General features: G+C 43.4%; 1 protein-coding gene across 2 annotated transcripts in view; it reads right to left on the bottom strand.

Annotated features, from left to right (window-relative positions):
• ahctf1 (AT hook containing transcription factor 1) overlaps positions 1-26188 on the bottom strand; it is a 61373-nt gene extending 35185 nt beyond the window's left edge. Inside the window, exons 1-14 of one of the 2 annotated variants that reach the window (XM_080768872.1) lie at positions 25972-26188; positions 20045-20172; positions 19054-19204; positions 17862-17964; positions 15658-15838; positions 14351-14390; positions 13478-13645; positions 12787-12903; positions 8676-8760; positions 7596-7746; positions 4125-4257; positions 2681-2862; positions 1642-1703; positions 437-647 (exon numbers count right to left, since the gene is read on the bottom strand). In XM_080768872.1, the coding sequence (XP_080624998.1) occupies positions 437-647; positions 1642-1703; positions 2681-2862; positions 4125-4257; positions 7596-7746; positions 8676-8760; positions 12787-12903; positions 13478-13645; positions 14351-14390; positions 15658-15838; positions 17862-17964; positions 19054-19204; positions 20045-20165 (1705 nt within the window). In that variant the 5' untranslated portion in view covers positions 20166-20172; positions 25972-26188. Of the gene's footprint in view, positions 1-436; positions 648-1641; positions 1704-2680; positions 2863-4124; positions 4258-7595; positions 7747-8675; positions 8761-12786; positions 12904-13477; positions 13686-14350; positions 14391-15657; positions 15839-17861; positions 17965-19053; positions 19205-20044; positions 20173-25971 lie in introns of both variants that reach the window. The other variant, XM_080768871.1, reaches the window with a different exon arrangement.
• Positions 26189-27125: the final 937 nt, after the last annotated feature.

Raw genomic sequence — 27125 nt, 5'->3', positions numbered from 1 at the left:
AGCTACAGATCTGAATGATCGTATTGATTCTTTATTTGGAGAGATGTTAGTCGATCCTCCTACTACTGTAACTGTTTGACAGCTAGCAGCCGACCGCCAACTTCGGCTAACCCTGACGGCCTTACATCCAGTCACCCTTGTGATTAGGGTCAGTAATCGGTCAGTAATCATCAGTCAGTAATCAGTCAGTAATCAGTCAGTAATCAGTACCTTCTGCGGTCCACTGTTTGATACAACCAGTAATCGGTCAGTAATCAGTCAGTAACCAGTCAGTAATCAGTCAGTAACCAGTCAGTAATCAGTCAGTAATCACTAATCAGTACCTTCTGCGGTCCACTGTTTGATACAACCAGTAATCAGTCAGTAACCAGTCAGTAACCAGTCAGTAATCAGTCAGTAACCAGTCAGTAACCAGTCAGTAATCACTAATCAGTACCTTCTGCGGTCCACTGTTTGATACAACCAGTGATCAGTCCCAGAGAGCTGGTTTCCACGGCTGTTGACAGGATGGCGTCCAACTGCTCCTCCTGAGAGGAAGGCGTGTCCGCCAGGTGAGACCCCAGAAGGCCAGAGCGAAGGCAGAGAGAGTAACTAGAGGAGATGACGTCACTGGAACACGGAGCGGCTTTCTTTAGGAAACTGAGGGTCTGAAACACATTGGAATGGAAATGACAGTCAGAAAATAAACATTGAATATCAAAAAGAAGCTTTATTTTTTTTAACACAAATACTGACCTTCTGGTAACCAGAGCAGGTTAAGGTCACATTCTCACCTAATACTTCGGTAGATTCATGAGTATGGGCAGAGATTTTGGGATTCTTGCATATTTAATTTGCTGCGGTTTGCCTTTACACTGTCATCCGTAGCAATTGGAAACGCAGCAGGGGGGACCTTTATCAATGTGTTCCATTCATAAACCTAGCCTACAACACAGTGAAATCTATGGTGATAAAATTATACTCATAACGTGCATGTGTCGTGCCGTCTGGGACTGGACTCTCTCTCTCTCTCGCTCTCACTATGCGCTCAGGCACCGCGCTGAGCGCACTGATATAACAGACAGCAGCGCAAAATGTTTACACGTTTATTGAGATGAAAGTTCCAGTCCCCACTAGTCCCCACAGTGACAGCACTCCATGTTTACGGCACGCACAGAAAGACAGAATATTATGTAGGCTATAATACCGTACTATTACACTGCACTGCAGTGTTTATGTGTTTTCTTAAGCAATTGATTAATGTACTCGTCCTCATTTAGATCAGGGCTTCAGTCTCCTCATTCGACCACGTCTATCCACGGTAACGGGACATCTTTGCGCTGCGTAAAATATGCTTTTTCCGTCTCCAATTGTGTTCAGCTCCTCACCCGCAACAATGTTTGCTTCATTTCCTTCATTTACTGTGGATTGCATTCACACCTGCACCGAATCGTAATCAAGTGCGATTGGAAGTGATCGTTTTTGCTCGGAGTAAAATGCGGTTCTTTGATACACATTACGATTCGAATGAGCCTTCACACCTGCAAAACGAAGTGCACTTTCTGAAAATGCGCAGCAGAATTCGTTTTAATCGCAGCAAAGCTCTCTGGTATGAATGTGACCTAAGGTAACTATAACAGGTTAGTTTAGAGACAGACTGACCTCCTTCTGGTAACCAGAGCAGGTTAAGTGAACTATCCCAGAGTTGAACAAACAGGAGGCGTCTGGAATACACAAAGATTACAATTAAACAAAGAAACCATATTACATTTTAACTGAGAAATGGAGCATAACATGCATAATGTGAATGACAGGAATTCAATGTGGTCTACTATATTACAAACACATCTTTATCATTTGAATTTCGGTAATTTCGGAGTCATATTTTGCCATTTTTACAAATTGCAGCATTTAACTCTCATTTCATTTTATATGGTTATAATGTGGTTATATTCATGTAAGAAACAGAAGAAGAAATGATTATTATAACTAAAGCTAGCAAAATAACAAAACACAGTACAGTAGTACAGTATAGTGCATGCCGTGGACGCAGAGGTCGTTGTTTTATTGCGTCCCTCAACTATAAACTGGGTTTTGGGATGCAAAATGCACCCTATTTTAATCTATGCACACACATTTTAATCATTTATTTATGTCCACATAAGAGATACAAATACAAGGACACAAATATTTACAAGGTGCCGTACAGAATGCAATCAGCAAATCCCGAACAAATACCCACACACCCTTCAGGGGTACAAGTAACAGAACAAATACCCACACACCCTTCAGGGGTACAAGTAACAGCGTCTTCGCCATATTTGGCGGCTACCGATAGTGGAAGATATTGCACAGAATTTCTCAAGCCGTTTGGCTGCTTTTTTTGGCATCCCAAGTTGTTGGAAGCCTCTTACAACCAAACTGTGTACATGTCCTAGGCTGCCGAAGATAAACACATATAGATTGCACCTATAGCCTAGTTCAATGATGGTCTGGAGGAGCGGCTGGTACTTAATGACCTTAGTCATAAAGGCTTCCTCTAAACTAGAGTCAAAGGTGCAGGCCATTTCAAGAATGAAAACTGATTTGTTCTCTTCATTGACCACAACAACATCTGGTGTGTTAGCAGAGAGATGTGCAAAAATGTCAGTACACACACACACACACACACACACACACACACACACACACACACTCTTACCAAAGTTGTAGGTGGTGGGGTTAAAGAACTGTTCGGGCGGGGGGCATGTGTAGGGCAGACCCCTGCTCAGGCTGCGGTCATGAACCAGAGCGTCCAGCAGAGGTCGCTGTGACACCATGTCCACTGCAGGGTCCAGAGACCACACAGCCAGGTATGGACAGCTGTGGAGAGACTCCCCAGACCTGAAAGAGAGACATAGACACAGACAGAGAGAGAGAGAGAGAGAGTCACACACCACACACACTAGATCAGGGGTTCCCAAACAGTGGTTGCAATATTTGCAACCTTACATTTAGATGCCATTGGAACCATTTGAATGAAAAAAAAATTAATCAAAGTCAAAAACACATTTTCACAAAAAATAAAATAAGACTAAATATACTGACAATTTTGTCAACACATTAAAAACTAGACTAAAATGTTAGGAAGGGACTAGTGGACAAGAGATCCAGTATAAGTCATTTTACACTTGGTTGCATGCTGAGGCACGCCAAAAGGCCCGCCAAAATACATTTTGTTCGACTACCGTAAATCACCTGTAGATTTAGGGACGATTCATACTCCTGTTTTAGAGCCGAATAAAAGTCGGTTCGGCGCTGTAGAGCCTACAATGTGACGTCATTTGGCTCTGTAGAACCTACAATGTGACGTCATTTGGCTCTGTAGAGCCTACAATGTGACGTCATTTGGCTCTGTAGAGCCTACAATGTGACATCATTTGGCTCTGTAGAGCCTACAATGTGACGTCATTTGGCTCTGTAGAACCTACAATGTGACGTCATTTGGCTCTGTAGAGCCTACAATGTGATGTCATTTGGCTCTGTAGAGCCTACAATGTGACATCATTTGGCTCTGTAGAGCCTACAATGTGACGTCATTTGGCTCTGTAGAGCCTACAATGTGACGTCATTTGGCTCTGTAGAACCTACAATGTGACGTCATTTGGCTCTGTAGAGCCTACAATGTGACGTCATTTGGCTCTGTAGAGCCTACAATGTGACATCATTTGGCTCTGTAGAGCCTACAATGTGACGTCATTTGGCTCTGTAGAGCCTACAATGTGACGTCATTTGGCTCTGTAGAGCCTACAATGTGACGTCATTTGGCTCTGTAGAGCCTACAATGTGACGTCATTTGGCTCTGTAGAGCCTACAATGTGACGTCATTTGGCGCTGTAGAGCCTACAATGTGACGTCATTTGAGGTTCGGGGGGGGCGGGTACCGTCCTAAAGTAGTCTCTTCGGTGCTACTGAAAATTTCTGACGAGCCGAAATTATTTCGGCACTACAGCGCCGAAACAGCGGTAAAATAGGAGTATGAATCGGCCCTTAGTCGACTAAAATGGCATGACATTTAGTCGACTAACACTAAAAGATTCCTGGTGACTAAAATGTGACTAAAACTAAATTAAAAACTATTCAAGAGACTAATGACTAAAACTCACCTGAGAGAGTCGGGCATCTGGGCGTGGTACCAGCGGTTGATGTCAAACACCCCGATGTAGGTGGAGGGGTTCCCCTGGCCGTACGGCCGGCACTGCCACGTGAACATGGAGACGCTGGTGTCTGGGGAGGCCGCTGGGTGGGTGGACACACACACACACACACACAAACACATTACATTAAATGGAGCCGCTGGTGTCTGGGGAGGCCGCTGGGTGGACACACACATTTATGTTTAAATTTAAAAAATGCATACAAGACATTCCATCTTCTTTTCACAATTTCTTCTGTGTTACTTCTGACATTCACTCCTACCCCACAAGGCAAAGAGATCATTTTGAATTACCCTATTGTCGCACTTCCAAACATCAATCTTTCATCAAATTTAGAGGCCCTCATCTATGGAACTCCCTATAGATGCTTCACTTAAATTCTCATTATCCTTGCCAATATTAAAAAAAAACATCTAAAGAAATATCTAATTTCTTCCTCTCTGTAGATTACATGTTTTACTTTGATGCGTTATATTTTCTTTTGTGTGTTTGTTGTTGTATTGTTTATTTCAGTTTTTTGAACAGTCTGTGTTTTTATTTCTTTACTGCACAGCTGCCCCCCTTTGCCAACTTGTAGACCTTTGTACTGTTCTTAATGAACTTCTAATCTGTTTAAATCAATGACCTCTTCCTACAGGAAAGGATTCCAAATAAGCCAGCTGGCTTCTTCCCTTCCTTGCATTGTATTTTTGTTCTTTGATATGTTATTGTCAATTTTTTGTACTACGTGCTAAATAAATAAACCTAAACCTACATGGACACGCTGGTGTCTGGGGAGGCCGCTGGGTGGACACACATTCAATACAATTTACTGTAGAAAAAAAAAGCTTTTGCACACCTAGAGATGGTGTATGAACAGGTGCGTAGGCCAGTGCACATCATTAATAAAATCACACCCGTGTGAAGTGAGTGGTGCAACTCCGTGTGGGGGGGGGGGAATTAAAAGATTTCAGTGCACTGTGCCTACACATGTTGCGACCGCAGGTCGCAACATGTGTAGGCACAATGCAAGGAATAAATGCATTCGCCATGTATCCGAAGGAAGTCTGATCCAATCACTTTTAGATTTCTCCAGTTTAATCCTGAGTTTAAGTTTTTTAGTGTTCAAGATCTAATTTTAGGCATGTTTAAGCCTCGAGGAAAATCCGTGTTGAGGTTCTTAATCCACTGTTTTTCATTAAAACGTCTTTGTCCTACTGTCCAGTTAGGATTGTGTCCAGCGCATTTTAGAGCTCCAATGCCGTGCGCCATGAAATGTTGCACCAATCTTGTGGTTGTCTTTTTGGCATTGTTAATATTGTATCTGTGTCGTCCCAGCCTAGTACCTATTGTTTTACCTGTCTCTCCGACATATTGTAAACCACATTTTTCACATGTGATTAAATAAATGCAGTTGCTGGTTCTGGCTGTTATTTGTTGTTTAATCTCCAAGACGCGTTTTGTGGTTCTATTTTTTACTAATTGTTTGGGTTTGAAGTATTCTGGTCCCTGGCGTGCTGGTGTGTTGATTTCTTTTAGCTTGCTGTGTACTAGATAATCTTTAAGGTTTTTATTTTTTCTGTAGGCCGATATAATTTTATAATCTTTTAGAAGATCGTCTGTTCGGTTCTCAAAATTCCTTTTTATTCTGTTGTTGGCTAGTGTGCTCTGTGTTGAATAACTGGTTATCAGGGCCAATTTGGGGCCTGTATCTCGCACTTTTATTTCTAAGAAGGTATTTTGGGCTTTCCGGAGGAAGGTCCTAGTGTATCCTCTTAGTCTGAGAGCATTAAATAGAGTTTTACAAGCTATTTTGAAATCACTTCTTTGCGTGCAAATCCTATGGAATCTTAGTAGTTGTGATTTGACTATTCCTGTGTAGGAGTGTGTCGGGTGGAATGACGTTTTGTGTAAACTACCCTCTACTGTACTGTACTGGCACACCCGAAATCATCATATATACAGTTAATGTGTGTGTGTGTGTGTGTGTGTGTGTGTGTGTGTGTGTGTTAGGTTGCGCACAGGTGGTAAAAAACAACCATGCTGTTTTGGTGCTCAGACCCAGCCAGCCACACAGCTCCGTAAGGGAGGGGTTGCACCACTCAATAACTAAAGACACGGCCACACCTCTTTCTCTCTCTCTTCCCCCCTCGGGATCCCCCAGGAGGAAGTCACTAATGTTGCTCTGGAACACTCTGGTGGAACTGTTGCCCCCGCAACGTGACTACAGATAAGCGGTTGAAGATGGATGGATGGATTATATCCTCTCACACAGACCAGATGGATGGATGGATTATATCCTCTCACACAGACCAGATGGATGGATGGATTATATCCTCTCACACAGACCAGATGGATGGATGGATTATATCCTCTCACACAGACCAGATGGATGGATGGATTATATCCTCTCACACAGACCAGATGGATGGATGGATTATATCCTCTCACACAGACCAGATGGATGGATGGATTATATCCTCTCACACAGACCAGATGGATGGATGGATTATATCCTCTCACACAGACCAGATGGATGGATGGATTATATCCTCTCACACAGACCAGATGGATGGATGGATTATATCCTCTCACACAGACCAGATGGATGGATGGATTATATCCTCTCACACAGACCAGATGGATGGATGGATTATATCCTCTCACACAGACCAGATGGATGGATGGATTATATCCTCTCACACAGACCAGATGGATGGATGGATTATATCCTCTCACACAGACCAGATGGATGGATGGATTATATCCTCTCACACAGACCAGATGGATGGATGGATTATATCCTCTCACACAGACCAGATGGATGGATGGATTATATCCTCTCACACAGACCAGATGGATGGATGGATTATATCCTCTCACACAGACCAGATGGATGGATGGATTATATCCTCTCACACAGACCAGATGGATGGATGGATTATATCCTCTCACACAGACCAGATGGATGGATGGATTATATCCTCTCACACAGACCAGATGGATGGATGGATTATATCCTCTCACACAGACCAGATGGATGGATGGATTATATCCTCTCACACAGACCAGATGGATGGATGGATTATATCCTCTCACACGGACCAGATGGATGGATGGATTATATCCTCTCACACGGACCAGATGGATGGATGGATTATATCCTCTCACACAGACCAGATGGATGGATGGATTATATCCTCTCACACAGACCAGATGGATGGATGGATTATATCCTCTCACACGGACCAGATGGATGGATGGATTATATCCTCTCACACGGACCAGATGGATGGATGGATTATATCCTCTCACACAGACCAGATGGATGGATGGATTATATCCTCTCACACAGACCAGATGGATGGATGGATTATATCCTCCACACAGACCAACCTTCGTTCATGAAAGGATGGATTATATCCTCTCACACAGACCAACCTTCGTTCATGCTGTCGTCTCGGTCAGGGTGCGGCCGGAACTTCTCGATGGTCTGACAGCTCAGCAGGCGGCTGTTTGACGTCTGGACCCTGAGGGGGAAGGAGGTTCCGCTCAGATCCTGACTGAAGCGCTCGTCACAATACTCCAGACCCTGGAGGACAGGGGAGGGACAGCAGGGACAAAATAAAACAATACTCCAGACCCTGGAGGACAGGGGACGGCAGGAGGGACAACATACAGGACAAGATCCAGGTCAAATGTGTCACGAGTTGGAATCTAATTGTATTGTGTATTTGTTGGGTGCTTGCACATATGCACACATGGCATCAACGCTTTGTCCTTTTTATCATTCATTTTTTAAGAGCCTGCCCAACAGGGACTACAGATGAAATTTAGCTTCGGCTAACTCTGGCCCATTTACATTGATGTGAAAACTGACATGTTGATTAATGAGCTTTGTCCCTGTCAAATAAATAAATAAATAAACATATGCAATCCGTTGGATAGGGTGTCTTTATTGTGTACGTTTTTTTGATTGATTGAAATATTTATTAACAGTTTGCAGAATTACAGTACATTTCAAGCACAAACTCAATACAAAGACTGTTAACTGTGAGTGGACGACCCAATTAAGCATTACACAACTATACGTTTAAAACCCATTTTATTTAGACCTCAGACATTCTACAAATGTCTTCTAAATCATGACAGTTTTCTGACAGTTTTCATGTTTCTATGTCAGTGGTGCTCAAACATTTTCATGTCAAGGACCCCCAAATTATGTCTGAAAATATGTAGTTCCAGGGACTCCCCCCCCCCCACCCCAGAAGCAAAGATTTGAGTTAAAAAACGTTTGCTCTGAAAGAATATATATTCAAAGATTTGCGCCACATTTTCACCGCAGAACAACAAGCTCATAGCGCGGGACTCGGTGCCGCGCTATGAGCTTGTAGATCTGCAATTTTTCAATAGCTAAAGTATAACATAATGCTTAAAACACCCAAAGGGGTTCCCGCAACAGAATGGGATAACAACAAAAATATAAATAAAACAGGTCCCATAGATGGGAGTGCCACTGACCTCATAGAGGATCCTTCCGGAAGACAGACACTTGCGTTCACTGAAGGCTAACTGCAGTAAGTGAAGGCTCAACACGTCTCCCTCCCTGGAGGGAAAAACAGAACAAAACTTAACACTAACTGCAGTAAGTGAAGGCTCAACATGTCTCCCTCCCTGGAGGAGAAAACAGAACAAAACTTAACACTAACTGCAGTAAGTGAAGGCTCAACACGTCTCCCTCCCTGGAGGGAAAAACAGAACAAAACTTAACACTAACTGCAGTAAGTGAAGGCTCAACACGTCTACCTCCCTGGAGGGAAAAACAGAACAAAACTTAACACTAACTGCAGTAAGTGAAGGCTCAACACGTCTACCTCCCTGGAGGGAAAAACAGAACAAAACTTAACACTAACTGCAGTAAGTGAAGGCTCAACACGTCTCCCTCCCTGGAGGGAAAAACAGAACAAAACTTAACACTAACTGCAGTAAGTGAAGGCTCAACACGTCTCCCTCCCTGGAGGAGAAAACAGAACAAAACTTAACACTAACTGCAGTAAGTGAAGACTCAACACGTCTCCCTCCCTGGAGGAGAAAACAGAACAAAACTTAACACTAACTGCAGTAAGTGAAGGCTCAACACGTCTCCCTCCCTGGAGGAGAAAACAGAACAAAACTTAACACTAACTGCAGTAAGTGAAGGCTCAACACGTCTCCCTCCCTGGAGGGAAAAACAGAACAAAACTTAACACTAACTGCAGTAAGTGAAGGCTCAACATGTCTCCCTCCCTGGAGGGAAAAACAGAACAAAACTTAACACTAACTGCAGTAAGTGAAGGCTCAACACGTCTCCCTCCCTGGAGGGAAAAACAGAACAAAACTTAACACTAACTGCAGTAAGTGAAGGCTCAACACGTCTCCCTCCCTGGAGGGAAAAACAGAACAAAACTTAACACTAACTGCAGTAAGTGAAGGCTCAACACGTCTCCCTCCCTGGAGGGAAAAACAGAACAAAACTTAACACTAACTGCAGTAAGTGAAGGCTCAACACGTCTCCCTCCCTGGAGGAGAAAACAGAACAAAACGTAACACTAACTGCAGTAAGTGAAGGCTCAACACGTCTCCCTCCCTGGAGGGAAAAACAGAACAAAACTTAACACTAACTGCAGTAAGTGAAGGCTCAACACGTCTCCCTCCCTGGAGGGAAAAACAGAACAAAACTTAACACTAACTGCAGTAAGTGAAGGCTCAACACGTCTCCCTCCCTGGAGGAGAAAACAGAACAAAACTTAACACTAACTGCAGTAAGTGAAGGCTCAACACGTCTCCCTCCCTGGAGGGAAAAACAGAACAAAACTTAACACTAACTGCAGTAAGTGAAGGCTCAACACGTCTCCCTCCCTGGAGGGAAAACAGAACAAAACTTAACACTAACTGCAGTAAGTGAAGGCTCAACACGTCTCCCTCCCTGGAGGGAAAACAGAACAATAACTGCAGTAAGTGAAGGCTCAACACGTCTCCCTCCCTGGAGGGAAAAACAGAACAAAACTTAACACTAACTGCAGTAAGTGAAGGCTCAACACGTCTCCCTCCCTGGAGGGAAAACAGAACAATAACTGCAGTAAGTGAAGGCTCAACACGTCTCCCTCCCTGGAGGAGAAAACAGAACAAAACTTAACACTAACTGCAGTAAGTGAAGGCTCAACACGTCTCCCTCCCTGGAGGGAAAACAGAACAAAACTTAACACTAACTGCAGTAAGTGAAGGCTCAACACGTCTCCCTCCCTGGAGGGAAAACAGAACAATAACTGCAGTAAGTGAAGGCTCAACACGTCTCCCTCCCTGGAGGGAAAAACAGAACAAAACTTAACACTAACTGCAGTAAGTGAAGGCTCAACACGTCTCCCTCCCTGGAGGGAAAACAGAACAATAACTGCAGTAAGTGAAGGCTCAACACGTCTCCCTCCCTGGAGGAGAAAACAGAACAAAACTTAACACTAACTGCAGTAAGTGAAGGCTCAACACGTCTCCCTCCCTGGAGGGAAAAACAGAACAAAACTTAACACTAACTGCAGTAAGTGAAGGCTCAACACGTCTCCCTCCCTGGAGGGAAAAACAGAACAAAACTTAACACTAACTGCAGTAAGTGAAGGCTCAACACGTCTCCCTCCCTGGAGGGAAAAACAGAACAAAACTTAACACTAACTGCAGTAAGTGAAGGCTCAACACGTCTCCCTCCCTGGAAGAGAAAACAGAACAAAACTTAACACTAACTGCAGTAAGTGAAGGCTCAACATGTCTCCCTCCCTGGAGGGAGAAAACAGAACAAAACTTAACACTAACTGCAGTAAGTGAAGGCTCAACACGTCTCCCTCCCTGGAGGGAAAAACAGAACAATAACTGCAGTAAGTGAAGGCTCAACACGTCTCCCTCCCTGGAGGGAAAACAGAACAATAACTGCAGTAAGTGAAGGCTCAACACGTCTCCCTCCCTGGAGGGAAAACAGAACAAAACTTAACACATTCCGTCTGTAAGACGTGTGGGAACGTCATACGCAATCCAACCCACGGGTTGCTAGGACGCGTGTACACGTCCTAGGACGTGTCCTAGTAGCACATCTTCAATGATATCAACGGATATTCTGAATTTCTCTCTTTCAAAAAAAAAAGTTGGCCTCCAAGGCCACCATACGCTTCGCTCTCCGTTCATCCGCGGTCCCGGTCACTTCCTAGTTTACCGCTGCAGAAAGAATGCCTCGTATCATTTTTTTTTTTTTTAATCCCACGATTTTGTAACCCATTTTTCACCCCTGTGTCAATCATCTAATGTGATCCTGGGCTCTACACACCCTCCACCAACCTAGTCCCCATATATGGGGGACAAGGGGAGAGCAACGGACTTGAACTCATGCTTCCTTCATGCCTGAGTGTCCAAGTTGCTCCTTTACACCTGACAGGGGGGAGTTTCCCTGGTTGGACGTAGTTCTTTTCCCCTCCATCAGGCGCCCCGGCTGGCCAGGGGGAGGCAGTTTAGAGACCAGGATTACTGCATGTTTTTGTGAGGGTACCTAGTACTACCCTAGGGGACACGGGGAGAACATGCAAACTCCACACAGAAAGGCCCTTTCACCAACCCCGCCTTCGGGTATGGGCACTGATGACGCGGAGGAGGAAACACGCCGCCAGCACCCACAGCGTCCCGAGCGGGAATCGAACCTGATGGATATACCGTACTAAAGAATGCCTCGTATCTCCTAATCTAAGGAGCTCTCCGTGGTTTAGATCTGGTGGATATACTAAGCTCTTCATCTCCGACTTCTCACCTGCCTCTCATACAAAATAAGAATGATTATTTAGCGAAACGAGAGCAAGGTAAGCAAGCAAAAATGATATATATATTTCCGGAACAGAAGGGTGGGGGGGGGGGCTTTGCAGAGTAAAAGTGGCACCACAGAGCTTCAATTTTGAAGGAATCCCGGCACTGAGACCCAATGAGAACCGGTTCAGTTCTTTTTGGTTCTTAGTCCATGAGCCAGAGCTCCAAAATTGGTGGGCAAACTATACCCTATATTAAATTGTTTATAGGATCAATACAAGTAAATTAATACATGATAACCCTTCCACAGTAGTAGCTTTTTCATATTTTCGATTATTTTGCATATTTTCCTACATAATGCCTCATTTGCATATTTTAAAATGTAAAATTTGTAATACAATAAATCCATTGTATTCGTGCAAGTACTCAATTGGGGAAGTTTAATGGTGATGAACAATCTAATATAGGTATGGTTTTGCTCCACTCAATTCATAATTAAAGTTTCAATTTTGGAGCTCATGGACTAAAAACCAAAAAGAACTGAACCGGTTCCCATTGGGAACCAACCGGTGGAAAAGGGGCCTGATTGTGTTAAAAAGGGAAAGTCACATTCTCAATAATGTTTATTTAGCAAAAGGCCTAGTCATTATACAACTATTATTATTATTAGTAGTCGTTATACAACTATTCTATTCCACCATTGGTCATACGCAACAATGTTTATTAAAACAGTACTTTTAGTACACCCCGAACGCCCAATGGACCATTAAATCAGGACGCCCAGCCAAAACACCCCTAACACTGTGACATTGGAACTCACATGTCCTGAGCGGACTGAACAGCCCAGAGGTAGCAACAGTTCCTGGGGTCGTTCTCCGGCTCCTGGAAGGTGAAGGCATGGACCGGAACCCTGCCTCCCTCCAGCTGGGCGTGATACCTGGAACAACAGAACCATTATAGGTGAAGACATGGACTGGCATGTCTAACCCTAACCCTAGCATCCCTATTCCAGGGGTAACATTCTGAACCTGACGAAGATCTGTCAAGATCGAAACGTTGTCCATTATTTCAATGAAGTAATTCTTTACCAAAAGAATGGTGTGCGGGCCCTACCTCCTTCAACATTCTGAACCCTAGCATCCCTATTCTGGGGTAACATTCTGAAAATCATTCAGCACATCTACAAGCTGTACAACAAGCTCTACAATCTGAAAAAATGGTTGCTTGAAAACCAAAGCTGCAACCATTTGATTATTTTAGGTGCGTTTCTTTTTTATGCTGTGTTCCCTAATGTGATGTCATGTAAATGTATTCCACTGTTTTTCCGTTTTGTGTTTCCTGTGAGGACTGCGGATGAAAATGAGCAACCGTGCTATATCCGGTGTATTTACGTCCATTAATATGCATTGTCCGGTCCAAATAAACAAATAAAGTAAAAGTTAAAATGGTGCTTCTGGGCCAGCGTGGCCATTAGTATCCATGTATAAAAAAACCTAAATGTTCAGACTCACTCTCTCTTCAGCGTCTTCATGTTCCAGAGCTGCAGGTACCCGTCAGAGAAGCCCACGGCCAGCTGGTTGGTTCTGGGGATGTACTGAAGAGAGGAGGCTGCGGTGCCGCTCGGCCCGTTCAGCTGGAGACAGAGATGTTTCCCCTGACGGCTGCTCAGCTCCCGCAGCCTGGGGATCTCTGCTGGGGCCTTGGGCAGCACCTCCAGGTCTGTGGAACACAGGGGGGCAGTCAGAAAGATATTTTGTGAAGCTACTAAGGAAATCGGGATTTCCTGAAAGTTCATATAATGGCCTGTTGTGGCGCTGTCATTGGACCCAGAAAAACCCATAGCCCCATAGAAGTCCATGTATTTGGGCCCAACTTCACCTAGACTGTATTACCTTAATAAACATGGTCATGAATACTTTCTTCTTCCAGTCACTAGTTTAAAGTCTCATTTCTAATGTCATAATATTCTTTTTGGAAAATTATGGTCCCATTAATTAAAAAAATGACCATAAAGTCGCGTATGTTCTGAGGGGCGTGGCTACCGTTACAGTCTATGATAGGGATTCCCCTCCCACTCGAGTCAAAATAAAAACCAACGGAGAAGAAGGGGGGAAGTCCCGCCTCGTTGTCTGGGCCAGCCAATGGCCAGCTGGGCCAAAACGGATCTAGAAAGATGGCGACTTCCATTGCAAGGACTGACAGGCTTCAATTTACGTTCATGTTAGACCCGGGGAACGCTTTGTCCATATTTTTTACAGTCTATGGGAACAACAACACAGTTACCCTAACCCTAGCCCTCAGCCTGGGGATCTCTGCTGGGGCCTTAGGCAGCACCTCCAGGTCTGTTGAACAACAACACAGTTACCCTAACCCTAACCCTCAACCTGGGGATCTCTGCTGGGGCCTTAGGCAGCACCTCCAGGTCTGTTGAACAACAACACAGTTACCCTAACCCTAACCCTCAACCTGGGGATCTCTGCTGGGGCCTTGGGCAGCACCTCCAGGTCTGTTGAACAACAAGTAAGACGCGTGAATGCGGGAAGCCAACGCAGCTCATAAATTGCAATAACAATTAGAATAAATTACTTTAAGGTTTTTTTCTCTTTCTTTTTTTAGATTTATTTTTAATTTAAGTTTTGTTTTTTAAGTTATTTTTTTGTTTTTAAGTTTTTTTTAAGATTTTTTGGGCCATTTTATTATGATTATTACTAGTGAGGACCAATTATATGAAGATAGGTTGAAAAGTAGTCCTTTAACTACAAATCAAATTAGGCGAAGAAACTTTATTCTGAAGTAATTTAAATTGTCTGGATAGCGCCTGCTATGATTAAAGGAATACCGCTGGCTCTGTTCCACTATCTGAGGAGGATCAACTAAATACAATGTTAGCTTCATGGACTGTATGATGTAAATGTGGTTATTGTTAGGGATCTGATTTGAATATTCGGTACAGGAAAAAAAAACTTCACACCCGTGTTTTAAACCGTTAATAAAAAAGGAAAAAAAAATATTTTTTTTAAAATAAAATAAACGAATGGTTCAAGCCCATTAATTAAGATTCAAGTGCCAACCCTAACGAGCGAACATTCGAACCTTGAATGTTTGGGGACAGCCATAAAACACACACACTCTCCTCACCTTTAGGATTGATTTTAAAATGATTTTACTTGTGTATAAAGCTCTCAATGGTCTCGCACCTTCCTACCTACATGACTGCCTGCCTAAATATGTCCCAAACCGCCCCCTACGGTCTTCCACTGCTGGCCTGCCCGCTTTGCCAATAAAAATGGCAACTAAAAAATACGGGGAAGCAGCTTTTTGCTTCTATGGGCGTCGGCATGGAACAAACTCCCACTGTACCTTCGTCAGGCAGCCTCTGTAGACATTTTTAAAGCACAGCTCAAGACCCACTTCTACAACATCGCTTTTAATTGATCTTTTATATTTTTTGTTATTCATGTCCTCACTGTATTGCATTACTGCTTGTTTTTTAATGTTGTTGCCTTGCTTTTCTTTTATTCTCCATTGCTCTGTAAAGCACTTTGAGCTGCATTTCATGTCATGAAAGGTGCTATACAAATAAAGTTGTATTATTGCAAAAGGAGAGGAGACTGGAGCAACACGGACATTTAGAGCCTTTTATTAAGGTGCTGAGTATACAAAACGACTCAAGTTGTATTATTATTATCACCTGAAGCCTCCAGTTCACTCTGGCTGCAGGACGCGTCGTCCAGACAGAGGTCGACCAGCAGGACGTGGCCTCGGTCCGTCACCACGGCGGCGATGCCAAAGAACCAGCGGAGGCTCTGGTGGAGGTGCTGCGTGGAGACGTTCACGCCACCGAAACTAGCCAACGGCTCGATGGAGAGAATCTGAACCAGAGCAGTAAGACAACAGTAAGACAACTGGCTTCATTTAACTATTCTGACCTGAGATCAGATTCTAAAAATGTCTTCTACATTCTGACAGTTTTCTGAAAAAGCTATGTTTCTATGTCAGTGCTTCTTCGATTTTTCAAAAATAGCAGACCTACATGCTCGAAGCGCGCCACATTCGGACACAATCAGAATCACTTTATTTGTACTTGCATAAAAAAAAGAACATGAAATATCGTTTCCCCTCAGTTATTGGCAGTGCAACATAAAACAAGCTAAGAAGCTAAAAACTAAAAACAAAACATGGACAAACATTTAAAAAGAGCCCCAGTATGTATGATGACGTGCAATTGATATGGAAAAGTTAAGAGTTACCAACACCACGCACAACCTATGAATGAATAAAGTGGCATGGTGCTGTCCTTAACACATTTTGTACATAATACGTCCTGAAACGTCATAAGGATTGGAACCGAGAGGTGCCTTAGACGTCTGTGGACGTCCTAGCGACGTCCAAACGACGCGGGGCGAGATAATAATATTCAGAATAATTACTTTTTTTTGGCATTTCGCTTTTCGCTTGCCGTATGCTAACGCTCTGTGAAACTATTAGCTTGTCATTGACTCCCATGTTAGCGCGGCGGAAAGAATGACTCGTATCTCCTCATCCAGGGCGCTCTCCGTGGTGATGAATGGATCGATATGCTGGCGCTGCGTTTCTGCTCCTCATCCGTCTCTCCCGCAAAATATGAACTCTTTTTGTAGCGTATATAAATATATTAAGATGATCGGAGATTGTGATGGCACTTTGTCAGTCAACTTTTTTAAGAAAGTATTTCCGGTTCATGGCTTTCAAAATGGAAGCGATCACTACTCTGGCGATTACTCCGGCGCAAGCAGCGCCTTTATTTTGATGCAGTTCCGGTACTAAATGTGTTAAAACTCTTCTCAAAACATACTTGTTCAGAAAAGCATTCCCATCCCCAGCCCCGTTGAATGTTTGTTCACTGAAATATGTCGGTATTTCTATCTATTACATTGTTGTTGTTTTTATATTGTATCTTTAAATATGCGTTCTACTGTAGGCCAGCTGGCTGTGGTGCATCCATTTAAATGTGTTCCATTTTCCTGTGAATTTGTTGTACAGCACTTTGTGACTTTGTCCAGAAAAGTGCTATATAAATAAAGTTATTATTATTATTATTATTATAACAGTAAGACAATCTGAACATGATGGAACAGTAAGACAACCGTCTTCATTTAACTATTCTTAGCTTGGAACCTGACCAAAACAAGAGGGATCAGAAAGAGCTCCAGCCATTACAATTTAGGCATTTATCAGACGCTCTTAATCCAGAGCGACTTGCATTAAGCAAGAACAAAAAAGCATGGGAATACATCACATATATACAAAGTAGTGATCATGAAACATGCGTAAGCTAAGAACGTAACAGTGGAACATCTATATAATGAAACTATACACATAATACTACACTATACTACACTATAAAGTGCTATGACTACATAATAAAATGCAATTATAGTGCTGTCTACGTAAAATGCTATAAGTCTGTATCAAATGCTATCCAAGTCTACATAAAGTGCTATGGGAGGGGCTACGGTTTTCAGACTACGGTGGAAGATTGGAAGTGAGGTTGGAGTTCTGATTGCATGATCCATGACTTAGGGCCGATTCATACTCCTATTTTAGAGCCGAATAAAAGTCGGTTCGGCGCTGTAGAGCCTACAATTTGACGTCATTTGAGGTTCGGGGGGGCGGGTACCGTCCTAAAGTCGGCTCTTCGGTGCTACTGAAAATTTCTGACGAGCCGAAATCATTTCGGCACTACAGCGCCGAAACAGGAGTATGAATCGGCCCTCACCCTGCCTGGTATCGCCACAGCTTTGATACATTATTATTATTATTATTATTATTGATCCATGACTTACCCTGCCTGGTATCGCCACAGCTTTGATACATTATTATTATTATTATTATTATTATTGATCCATGACTTACCCTGCCTGGTATCGCCACAGCTTTGACCACACGAGACAAACCCAGGTCGTACAGACACAAGATGCTGCTCTCTGCCTCCTCCAGACCCACCAGCAGACCAGACCTGGAACAACAGGTACAAGAGGGCTCAGAGTGCGTCCACTAAGGAAAGTAGGCTTTCTAATGACACAAACCCGCCTTTGTTTTGGTGAGTAGCAAAAACGTTATTTTTATTTACACTAAAGACGAGAGCCTGGTCTGCATTCATGCGAGCCCCGGAATGCATCGGTAACACAGCTCTAAATGCAACAGCATTGGAGCTATGGACCAGAGCATTAGAGCTATGGACCAGAGCATTAGAGCTATGGACCAGAGCATTAGAGCTATGGACCAGAGCATTAGAGCTATGGACCAGAGCTAGCTTTCATGGCCAGGGGCTTTCCCGTTTATTGACGTCATGCACCGAACGGCATGGTCTACTTTTGAGGGGACAGACATGAGACATGAGACATGAGACATGAGGGGACAGACATGAGACATGAGACATGAGGGGACAGACATGAGACATGAGACATGAGACATGAGGGGACAGACATGAGACATGAGACATGAGGGGACAGACATGAGACATGAGACATGAGGGGACAGACATGCAGATTCAATTTACAATTTAGGCATTCAGCAGACGCTCCAGAGCGACTTACATTAAGCAAGAACAAAAAGCATGGGAATACATAAAAAGCATTTATCATGAAACATGTGTAAGCTAAGAAAGTAACAGTGGAATATCTATATAATTAAACTATACATATACTATGCTATACATATGTACTATGGCGTGCTATGACAACATACAATGCAATTATAGTGCTGTCTACATAACATGCTATAAGTCTGTATCAAATGCTATCCAAGTCTACAGAAATGCTATCTAAGGGGGTATAGGGTAAGTGCTATGGGCCATGATGGAGTCTGAAAAGGTGGGTTTTCAGACTACGGCGGAGGATTGGGAGTGATGCTGCAGTTCTGACTGCAATGGGAAGTGCATTCCACAGTTTTGGAGCCAGAAGGGAGAAGAGTTTGGGACGTGTGGAGCGTTGATAAACCTTCTTCTAGACCGCTTGGCCTGCCCAATGCCAATGCTGTTAAAACATATAAAATATATCAAAAACTCAGTGAAACAATGTACCTATGCTGAAAAAGCATGACTGACCTCTTGAGCCAGCTGAAGTCCTTGGCAGCGAGCACGCGAGGCGGGTGTTCACCTCCACCGCTGAAGCAGTACGCTGAGAGACGCTCCCCAGTCACCGCATGGACCACCTCCAACTGGGGGCCACAGGCCAGCCAGGCCATCCCACTGCGACCTGGGGGCCACACACACACACACATACAGAATTAACCACCTCTAACTGGGGGCCACAGGCCAGCCAGGCCATCCCACTGCGACCTGTACACACACACAGCATGAACACCTCAAACTGGGGGCCACAGGCCGACCTGTACACACACACACACGCACGAGGCAGCGGTGGCCGAACGGTTTGCGGAGCGGTCTTGATACCGGAAGGTCGCTATTTCGTATCGCCGGACCGCCACGTTAAAATTACCACCGCTGAAGTGCCCTTGAGCAAGGCATTGAACCTCTACCATGAAATGTTCTATGAGCAGGGCCTGGCTGTAAACAAGTTATTGAGCTTAGTCCAGTTACCCTGGGTAAACATAGTACCTTTCCTTTCCTTAGTCCAGTTACCCTGGGTAAACATAGTACCTTTCCTTTCCTTAGTCCAGTTACCCTGGGTAAACATAGTACCTTTCCTTTCCTTAGTCCAGTTACCCTGGGTAAACATAGTACCTTTCCTTTCCTTAGTCCAGTTACCCTGGGTAAACATAGTACCTTTCCTTTACTTAGTCCAGTTACCCTGGGTAAACATAGTACCTTTCCTTTACTTAGTCCAGTTACCCTGGGTAAACATAGTACCTTTCCTTTCCTTAGTCCAGTTATCCTGGGTAAACATAGTACCTTTCCTTTCCTTAGTCCAGTTACCCTGGGTAAACATAGTACCTTTCCTTTACTTAGTCCAGTTACCCTGGGTAAACATAGTAACTTGGCCCATGTAGCAACGTTAGCTTACCGACACTGAAGCGCCCCTGTAGCAACGTTAGCTTACCGACACTGAAGCGCCCCTGTAGCAACGTTAGCTTACCGACACTGAAGCGCCCCTGCAGCACGGCGTCCAGAGTGATCTCATCCTCGCCCAGAGCATCGATGGTCACTTGTGGGAAGGGCAGCAGACTGCTGGTGACCTGGGCGGTGAGGTCACGCATCTTCTCACTGCAAAGAATGACATGGCACAGAGTCAGAACATCCCTGCATTCACACACGAGAAGAATGATATGTCACAGAGTCAGAACATCACTGGATTCACACACAATAAGAAGTATCACGCATCACATTCACAGAGTCAGAACATCACTGCATTCACACACAAGAAGAAGTATCACGCATCACATTCACAGAGTCAGAACATCACTGCATTCACACACGAGAAGAAGTATCACGCATCACATTCACAGACGGTGATAACATCACTGGATTCACACACAAGAAGAAGTATCACGCATCACATTCACAGACTGTGAGAACATCACTGGATTCACACACAAGAAGAAGTATCACGCATCACATTCACAGACGGTGATAACATCACTGCATTCACACTAGGGCTGTCAGTTCACCTCTATAATCCAATTCGAATTTCATTGCTTAATTATTTGTAATTTTCGAATATATTCGAATATTTACATTGTATTTTAGCTCATATTTAGCCTATAATAATACACAGAATAACAAGGTTTTGACGATGCACGTTCTGTCCACTAGAGGGCCCCCCCTTCCAAACGACAAAGCAGTACTTTTAGAACATGTAATAATGGTTTTCGGCACAAAATAGCGTTTAAACTGTTGTTTTATTGAGCACAGTGCACTCAGCACGGTAAGATTGTTGTCTGTCTATAGTGCAAATGCATTTTACAGTGAACGTTGTATACTTCTGATACAGTATAGTCTGAGTAGTGAGTAGGCTAGTCAGGAATCATGAACTTTTTCTTTTTTCTTTTTAAACGGAATGCTGTCACGATGAACAGGCCATCATTAGTAAATAGCAATGAAGATATATAGAGAATAGAGATGCCTATATTTTGCGCTAAAGTAATTGTTGAATAACACATAAATGTAGGTTTTAACGCTAGAATGGCATTGTAGTGGACTATAGTGAGAGGCGAGCTTGTCTTTCCTTCATTGCGGGACTGCAGGACTAGTCTGGAGATATAGTCGTGGATGATCAGCTTCAGACAGTCAGTGTTTTGGTTCGTACCTGGAGTTTTGCATTATCTCCGCTGTGCACAGCAGCACAGGGGAACTGTCTTTAATATATCCATGGTCGTTTTCAGTTGCTTTCCATGTGCAACACAAAAGTAGCCTACCATGCGTTTGTTTTGGTAATAGCCTACTGCAGGCGCAGCCATGCTGATTCACGTAATCGCGTAGGACAAAATGAAACCAGCCGGACCAACGTTAATGGTTTAATGCACGTAGGACCCGCATTTTCAAACTGTCCACAATATGCGACAGACTCGACGGTACTAATAAAACATGCGAGTGATTCTTCTTAGTTGCAGCGCGCTGTGCGACTGCGTGTGTGCATGCGTGCAGAGGAGGGAGGAGGTGACGAGGCGCGCGTGTGACCGTGTGTGCGTGCGTGCAGATGGGAGATTTCACAGCGGTAGATTCGTTACTCAATACATTTAGTGAGCGGATAAAATAACATAAAACAAAATAAAAATATTAAATAGAATTAATAAATGATAAAAGCTCCATTCGAATGGCAATTTTAGCTTTCGAATATATATATATTTTTTAATATTCGAATTTCTTTCATATTATGAAATTCGTTCTGACAGCCCTAATTCACACACAATAAGTAGTATCACGCATCACATTCACAGACTGTGAGAACATCCCTGGATTCACACACAACATGTTATCACAGACAGTGATGAATATCAACACAGCATAAGCCATGATCAGATTCAAGGTTCATAATCATATTACAGGTACAAGCAGGGACATGTTGGTGTGACATGCTCTGCAGAATAACAGTGCAAACAATAATAATACTTTAATAAACTTTAAAAAAAGAATACTAGAGCTTAAGAACCTTTTTAGCAGCAATAAGGAAGTGTACAACTACACAGAATTATGTGGAGAACAAATTCACCGGATATAGACTTCAGCAGAAAGGGGGGGGGGGGGGGGGGGGGGGGGAGTTGCACCACTCAGTTCACACGGGTGTGATTTTTTTTATATAGCCAAGCAGGGCTGAATTATTATTATTGTTATTATTTTTGTAATATAGCCATGAAGCAGGGCTGAATTATTATTTTTGTAATATAGCCAAACAGGGCTGAATTATTATTATGCCCATTATATGAAGAATTAAGACATTTTGTAATTATTTTGTAAAATGACAACCATCTGTGCTGACTTTCTGGTTGGAGGACTATGAAAAACTGGAATTTTGTTTTAGGAAAGGTACTTTTGCTTTGGCAGACTTTTTATGCAGGGCGTGGGAAATAAGGCAGAATGTTTTTTTTGTGTAAAAAAAATCAACAAAACATATCTGTTTATTGTACACAATGAAATATTGAAGCAATGTTATGGTGTGTCCTGTAAGTCCATGTGGGCTGGGCGCCTTTGGTGCATGACACAAAAATAAAGAAAATCTATCTATTATTGTTATTATTTTTGTAATATAGCCATGAAGCAGGGCTGAATTATTATTTTTGTAATATAGCCATGCAGGGATGAATTATTATTTGTGTAATATAGCCATGCAGGGCTGAATTATTATTATTATTATTGTAATATAGCCACGCAGGGCTGAATTATTATTATAATTTTTCTAAACAATCTCATATGCCTGACATTGCCCTTGGGGTTTCCGTCCCATCCCAGCCAGTCTGAGGAAAACCAGTCTATGAAAACAACCCAACAGCCGACACGCCGCCCGCTGCCTCTATCCACATCTAGAAGTTCTTTATCTGCTGGGCTTTCCTGGGTCCGACTGCAACAAAAGCTGCCTTTCAGCTCTGCTGCAGCCCAGTTGTCAGCAGTTTGAACTGGGCTACCACTTGTAACTAACAGCTGCTAACACATCCGTCTGTCTGCAGCATGTGGGCCAACTCTCGCTGGCTTGGTGGTCACGGTTACTCCGGTCTCCAATGACCCCGATTACCATTAACTACACGAGAGCCTAGAGTGGCCTCTATCTTTACCTGGTTGATCCTGCCAGTAACAGATGCTTGTCTCAAAGATTAAGCCATGCTTAGTCTAAAGTACAAACGGCTCGTACAGTGAAACTGCAACGTAACTATACACTAACCCACATTTCCTAGATCATGATAACAAAAAGTAAAACGTATAAGATCTAATTGAATGGTTATCTTCCACAGATAAAGAAAGATATACATGACAAACTATGAATGGGATGATTTATGTTAAGCTAAGGGACTGTTGGTTAACTAATACGCTGTCTGACTGCCTGGGCGGGAACCCCTTTTGGCCTTTTGGTGTTTACAGCATTACATTATACTTTAGCTATTGAAAAATAGCAGATCTACAAGCTCATAGCCTGGCAACGAGTGCCGCGCTACGAGCTTGTAGGTCTGCTATTTTAGAAAAATCGTGAAAATGTGGTGCAAATCTTTGAATTCTTTCAGAGCAAACGTTTTTAACTCAAATCTTTGCTTCTGGGGGGGGGTCCCTGGACAGGTCTAATGGGTCAACACTAATGTTAAACATCCAAAGCCAACTCAATCTCAGACACTGCCCCCTAGCTGCCTGCCACCACACTGCACAACGACACTGAGGACTAAAGTAGAATACCATGCTCTGCCACTTGGTAAACACGTGTCAGGACTTGTGCACATGTTGACATCCACAGAGACACTGGCAGTGACAGCAGTCTATGGAATGGATGCAATGCAGGATCGTATTAAAGAATCACGTGAACACTAAGAGAAATACAAGTAGCCTTAAGGATAAGTACATTGTAGTGTATATCTGGTCTAACTCAGTAGTCTCCCACACAAACATGTCAGCTACATCCAAGGTAGTAAATTAGCTCATGACATGATGATGTTAAACAGACAGAACAACATGTGACATTCGTTGGTTTAATCTCCATTCTAGTCAGTTTACCCAAATAAAATATTGGTTGAATGCGATGCAATTACGTGAATTAAGCTTTGATTGATTGATTGAAATGTTTATTAACAGTTTGCAGAATTACAGTACATTTCAAGCACAAACTCAATACAAAGACTGTTAACTGTGAGTGGACGACCCAATTAAGCCTTACACTTGTTTACAACAGGGTCCACATTGTTCAATTCATCAAAACATTTAGAGACAAACAAATAGACACTTCTATGTAGTTAAAGAACAGAACAGGAATTCATCATATAGGAAGCGAAAAGGGAAAAAAAATATATATACAGTGAGGGGAACAGGGGGATAAAAGAAAACGAAAGACAGAGTGTAGGGCGCCTGCACACAACACCATGCGTTGATGCCATGTGTGCATATGTGCAGGCACCCAACACCACGTCCATACAAAAACATAGTACAATCCAGATAAAAATTCAGCTTTTACAGAGGCCAGTTTCGAATTGCAGCCATCCGTAGGTGCCCTTTGAGAGCAGTTTTGAAGGAGCCAAGGGATTCACATGTTGGTAGGGCGTTCCACATTTTGGTCGCATAGGAGCGAAAATAATTTAGTCCCTTGTTTGTGCCGAATCTGGGTTGTACATGGTTTGTTGCACTCCCTCTGGTGTTGTGGGTGTGGACTTTGTTTACATTAAGGAAGTATTTAGACAGGTACATGGGTATCTTGGTGGTGTATCGAATCTTGTGGACCAGACCCATTGCAAGATGCTGTACTCTGTCGTCGACCCCAAGCCATCCCAGCCTGTCAAAGTGGGCAGGGGTGAGGTGGGTTCGGGGGGTGAGGCCAAGTAGGAGCCTGACCAGTTTGTTTTGGGAGGTCTGGAGCCTTGTTTTAAGGGCCTTTGAGGTGCTGTGGTACCAGGAGGTGGATGCATAGTCAAAGAAACCTTGTACGAGGGCACCCTGGGTAAACATAGTACCTTTCCTTTCCTTTGACACCATGTACTACTAATGCACTGCTCTGCCTCTTTTCCGTCACTTGGTGATCAGAAGTTATCCCAGGTTGTTCCAACATGATGATGATACAAACAACCACACAGGCTGTCAATGTGTGGTTGGTTGTATCTATCAGTCTCTGAGTGTCAACACATAGCATTTATTCTCTATCAGTCTCCGAGTGTCAACAGTCAACACATGACATTTATTCCCGTTGGTTAATTAACTTGCAGTGACAAATTGACAATCCCAAACAAACTGTCTTGTAAAGTAAAGGTCATGTGGGATTATCGTGACATGTAGAAACACCGCTTTTCTTCAGAGTTCGCACGTTGACCGTTAAACGGACAGACTGGACATTACTCTCACAGAGTGGACATCTTACAGGTCAACCATGACTGAACATTACTCTCACATATGTCCGTAGAGTGGACATGTTACTTAACATCACTCCCGGAGTGGACATCTTACAGGTCAACCATTCTGAACCGCAGGAATTCACATGGAAACTGTGTATGTTAGTGTTAGCATTATTGACGCTAAGCTAACACACCGAGCTAACCGTTCGTTAGCGGCCGGCAACAACTGCTATAGTTTCCAAATGGACGTTTAGCAGCATTTAGTATCAACAGGTATAGTTTCTGTGTAAACATGACTGTTCACCGCCTGCATGTCGGCCGAGAACAACAGCCGTCCTGACCTTAAAATGCATGTACTCTAAGGTCCTGACAGAGAAGATGCTGCTCTGTTGGTCAACATGCGTAGCAACACTTATCGGAGCTAGCTCTGGTCCATATTGCTGTGGACCAGAGCTAGCATGCTAATGCTAGTCCATGCTAACGTAACGTGATGCAATGTGCGGCTGCTAGCCTTATGCTAACAGCTAGCTGGACTTAGGCTAGCGGTTACCTGTGTGTGTGTGTGTCTGTCTGTCTGTCCGCGTCTGTCTCTCAGAGCCGACGGGGTTCTGTCTCTCTTCTCTGGGTGATAACGTGGAGTCCTCCTCTCCTCTCCTCGGTCATACTCCGGTCAGGAACACCAACCAAATGGACCCCAGAGTCTCCAGTCTCTGCCTATAGTTGCTGGTCCACTTCCACTCAACGGTCTAAAGACGCACTTGTTTCAAAGTCCCGCTAACGTCCCGCTGGGGTCAAAGGCAGCGGCGGCGGTCCAAACAACGCGAGAGTTGTGCGTGTGTGACGTGTGACTTGTCTTTTTAGTCATGGCGGATGTGGCGGACTGACCGCGGCGGAGCACCGGCGCCACCTCCTGGAGACTTGATGCTATGACTTGATTCTGACTTTCAAAATAATGTATCATTTTTGTTTTTATTGTATTGCTGTATTGCTCTGTGTGTGTGTGTGTGTGCGTGTGTGTGTGTGTGTGTGTGTGTGTGTGTGTGTGTGTGTGTGTGTGTGTGTACTATAACATAATTCAAATGTATTTACTTTCTTACTGTAGTTGTAGGACAGTCTTAAATGTGCTGAATAATAGATATCCCAGACTCAATTTAAATACAATTAAAATGCATTTTTATTTTTTAAATACATGAATAATGTGTATTATCATGGTTCTGTATCTCAATGAGCCTCATATTCATATTCAGGATGTATTCAATCTAAACAGCAGCAATCTCACCATTGCTGCTGTTTAGACACTGGTGGTTATTTCCAAGTGGACAATAACGAAGTAGGCTACACTTACTTCCATAGAATGTACTGTATTTCTGTAATTACTTGAATACAGTATGTCTTTACTTTATAGCTATAGGGTTAGTTTTAGCTGGCCTACTACATTTTTATTTATTTTTTAATTGAGAAATGTCGACCATCTGAAAAGTATATTGTATGGTCTGGTCTTGGTCTGGACTTCTTTTGAACAAATCATTTCATCCATGGGGCGTGGCATGAAGCCTTGGAGGTGACCAGCCTGTGGTACTGTTGAGGTGTTCTTATGGAAGCCCAGGTTTGTATTGTTGAGTCTCATGTCTCCACACTTTCCTCTTGACAACACAAACTATAGGTCAGGACTGTTGGCTGCTCAGTTAAGCACAGTAATACCAT

Source organism: Protomyctophum bolini, assembly GCF_963924005.1.
Source record: "Protomyctophum bolini genome assembly, chromosome: 1".
In the NCBI taxonomy this organism is placed as follows: domain Eukaryota; kingdom Metazoa; phylum Chordata; class Actinopteri; order Myctophiformes; family Myctophidae; genus Protomyctophum; species Protomyctophum bolini.
Note: the sequence above shows the minus strand (reverse complement) of the source record. Positions and strands in the feature narration are given on the sequence as shown.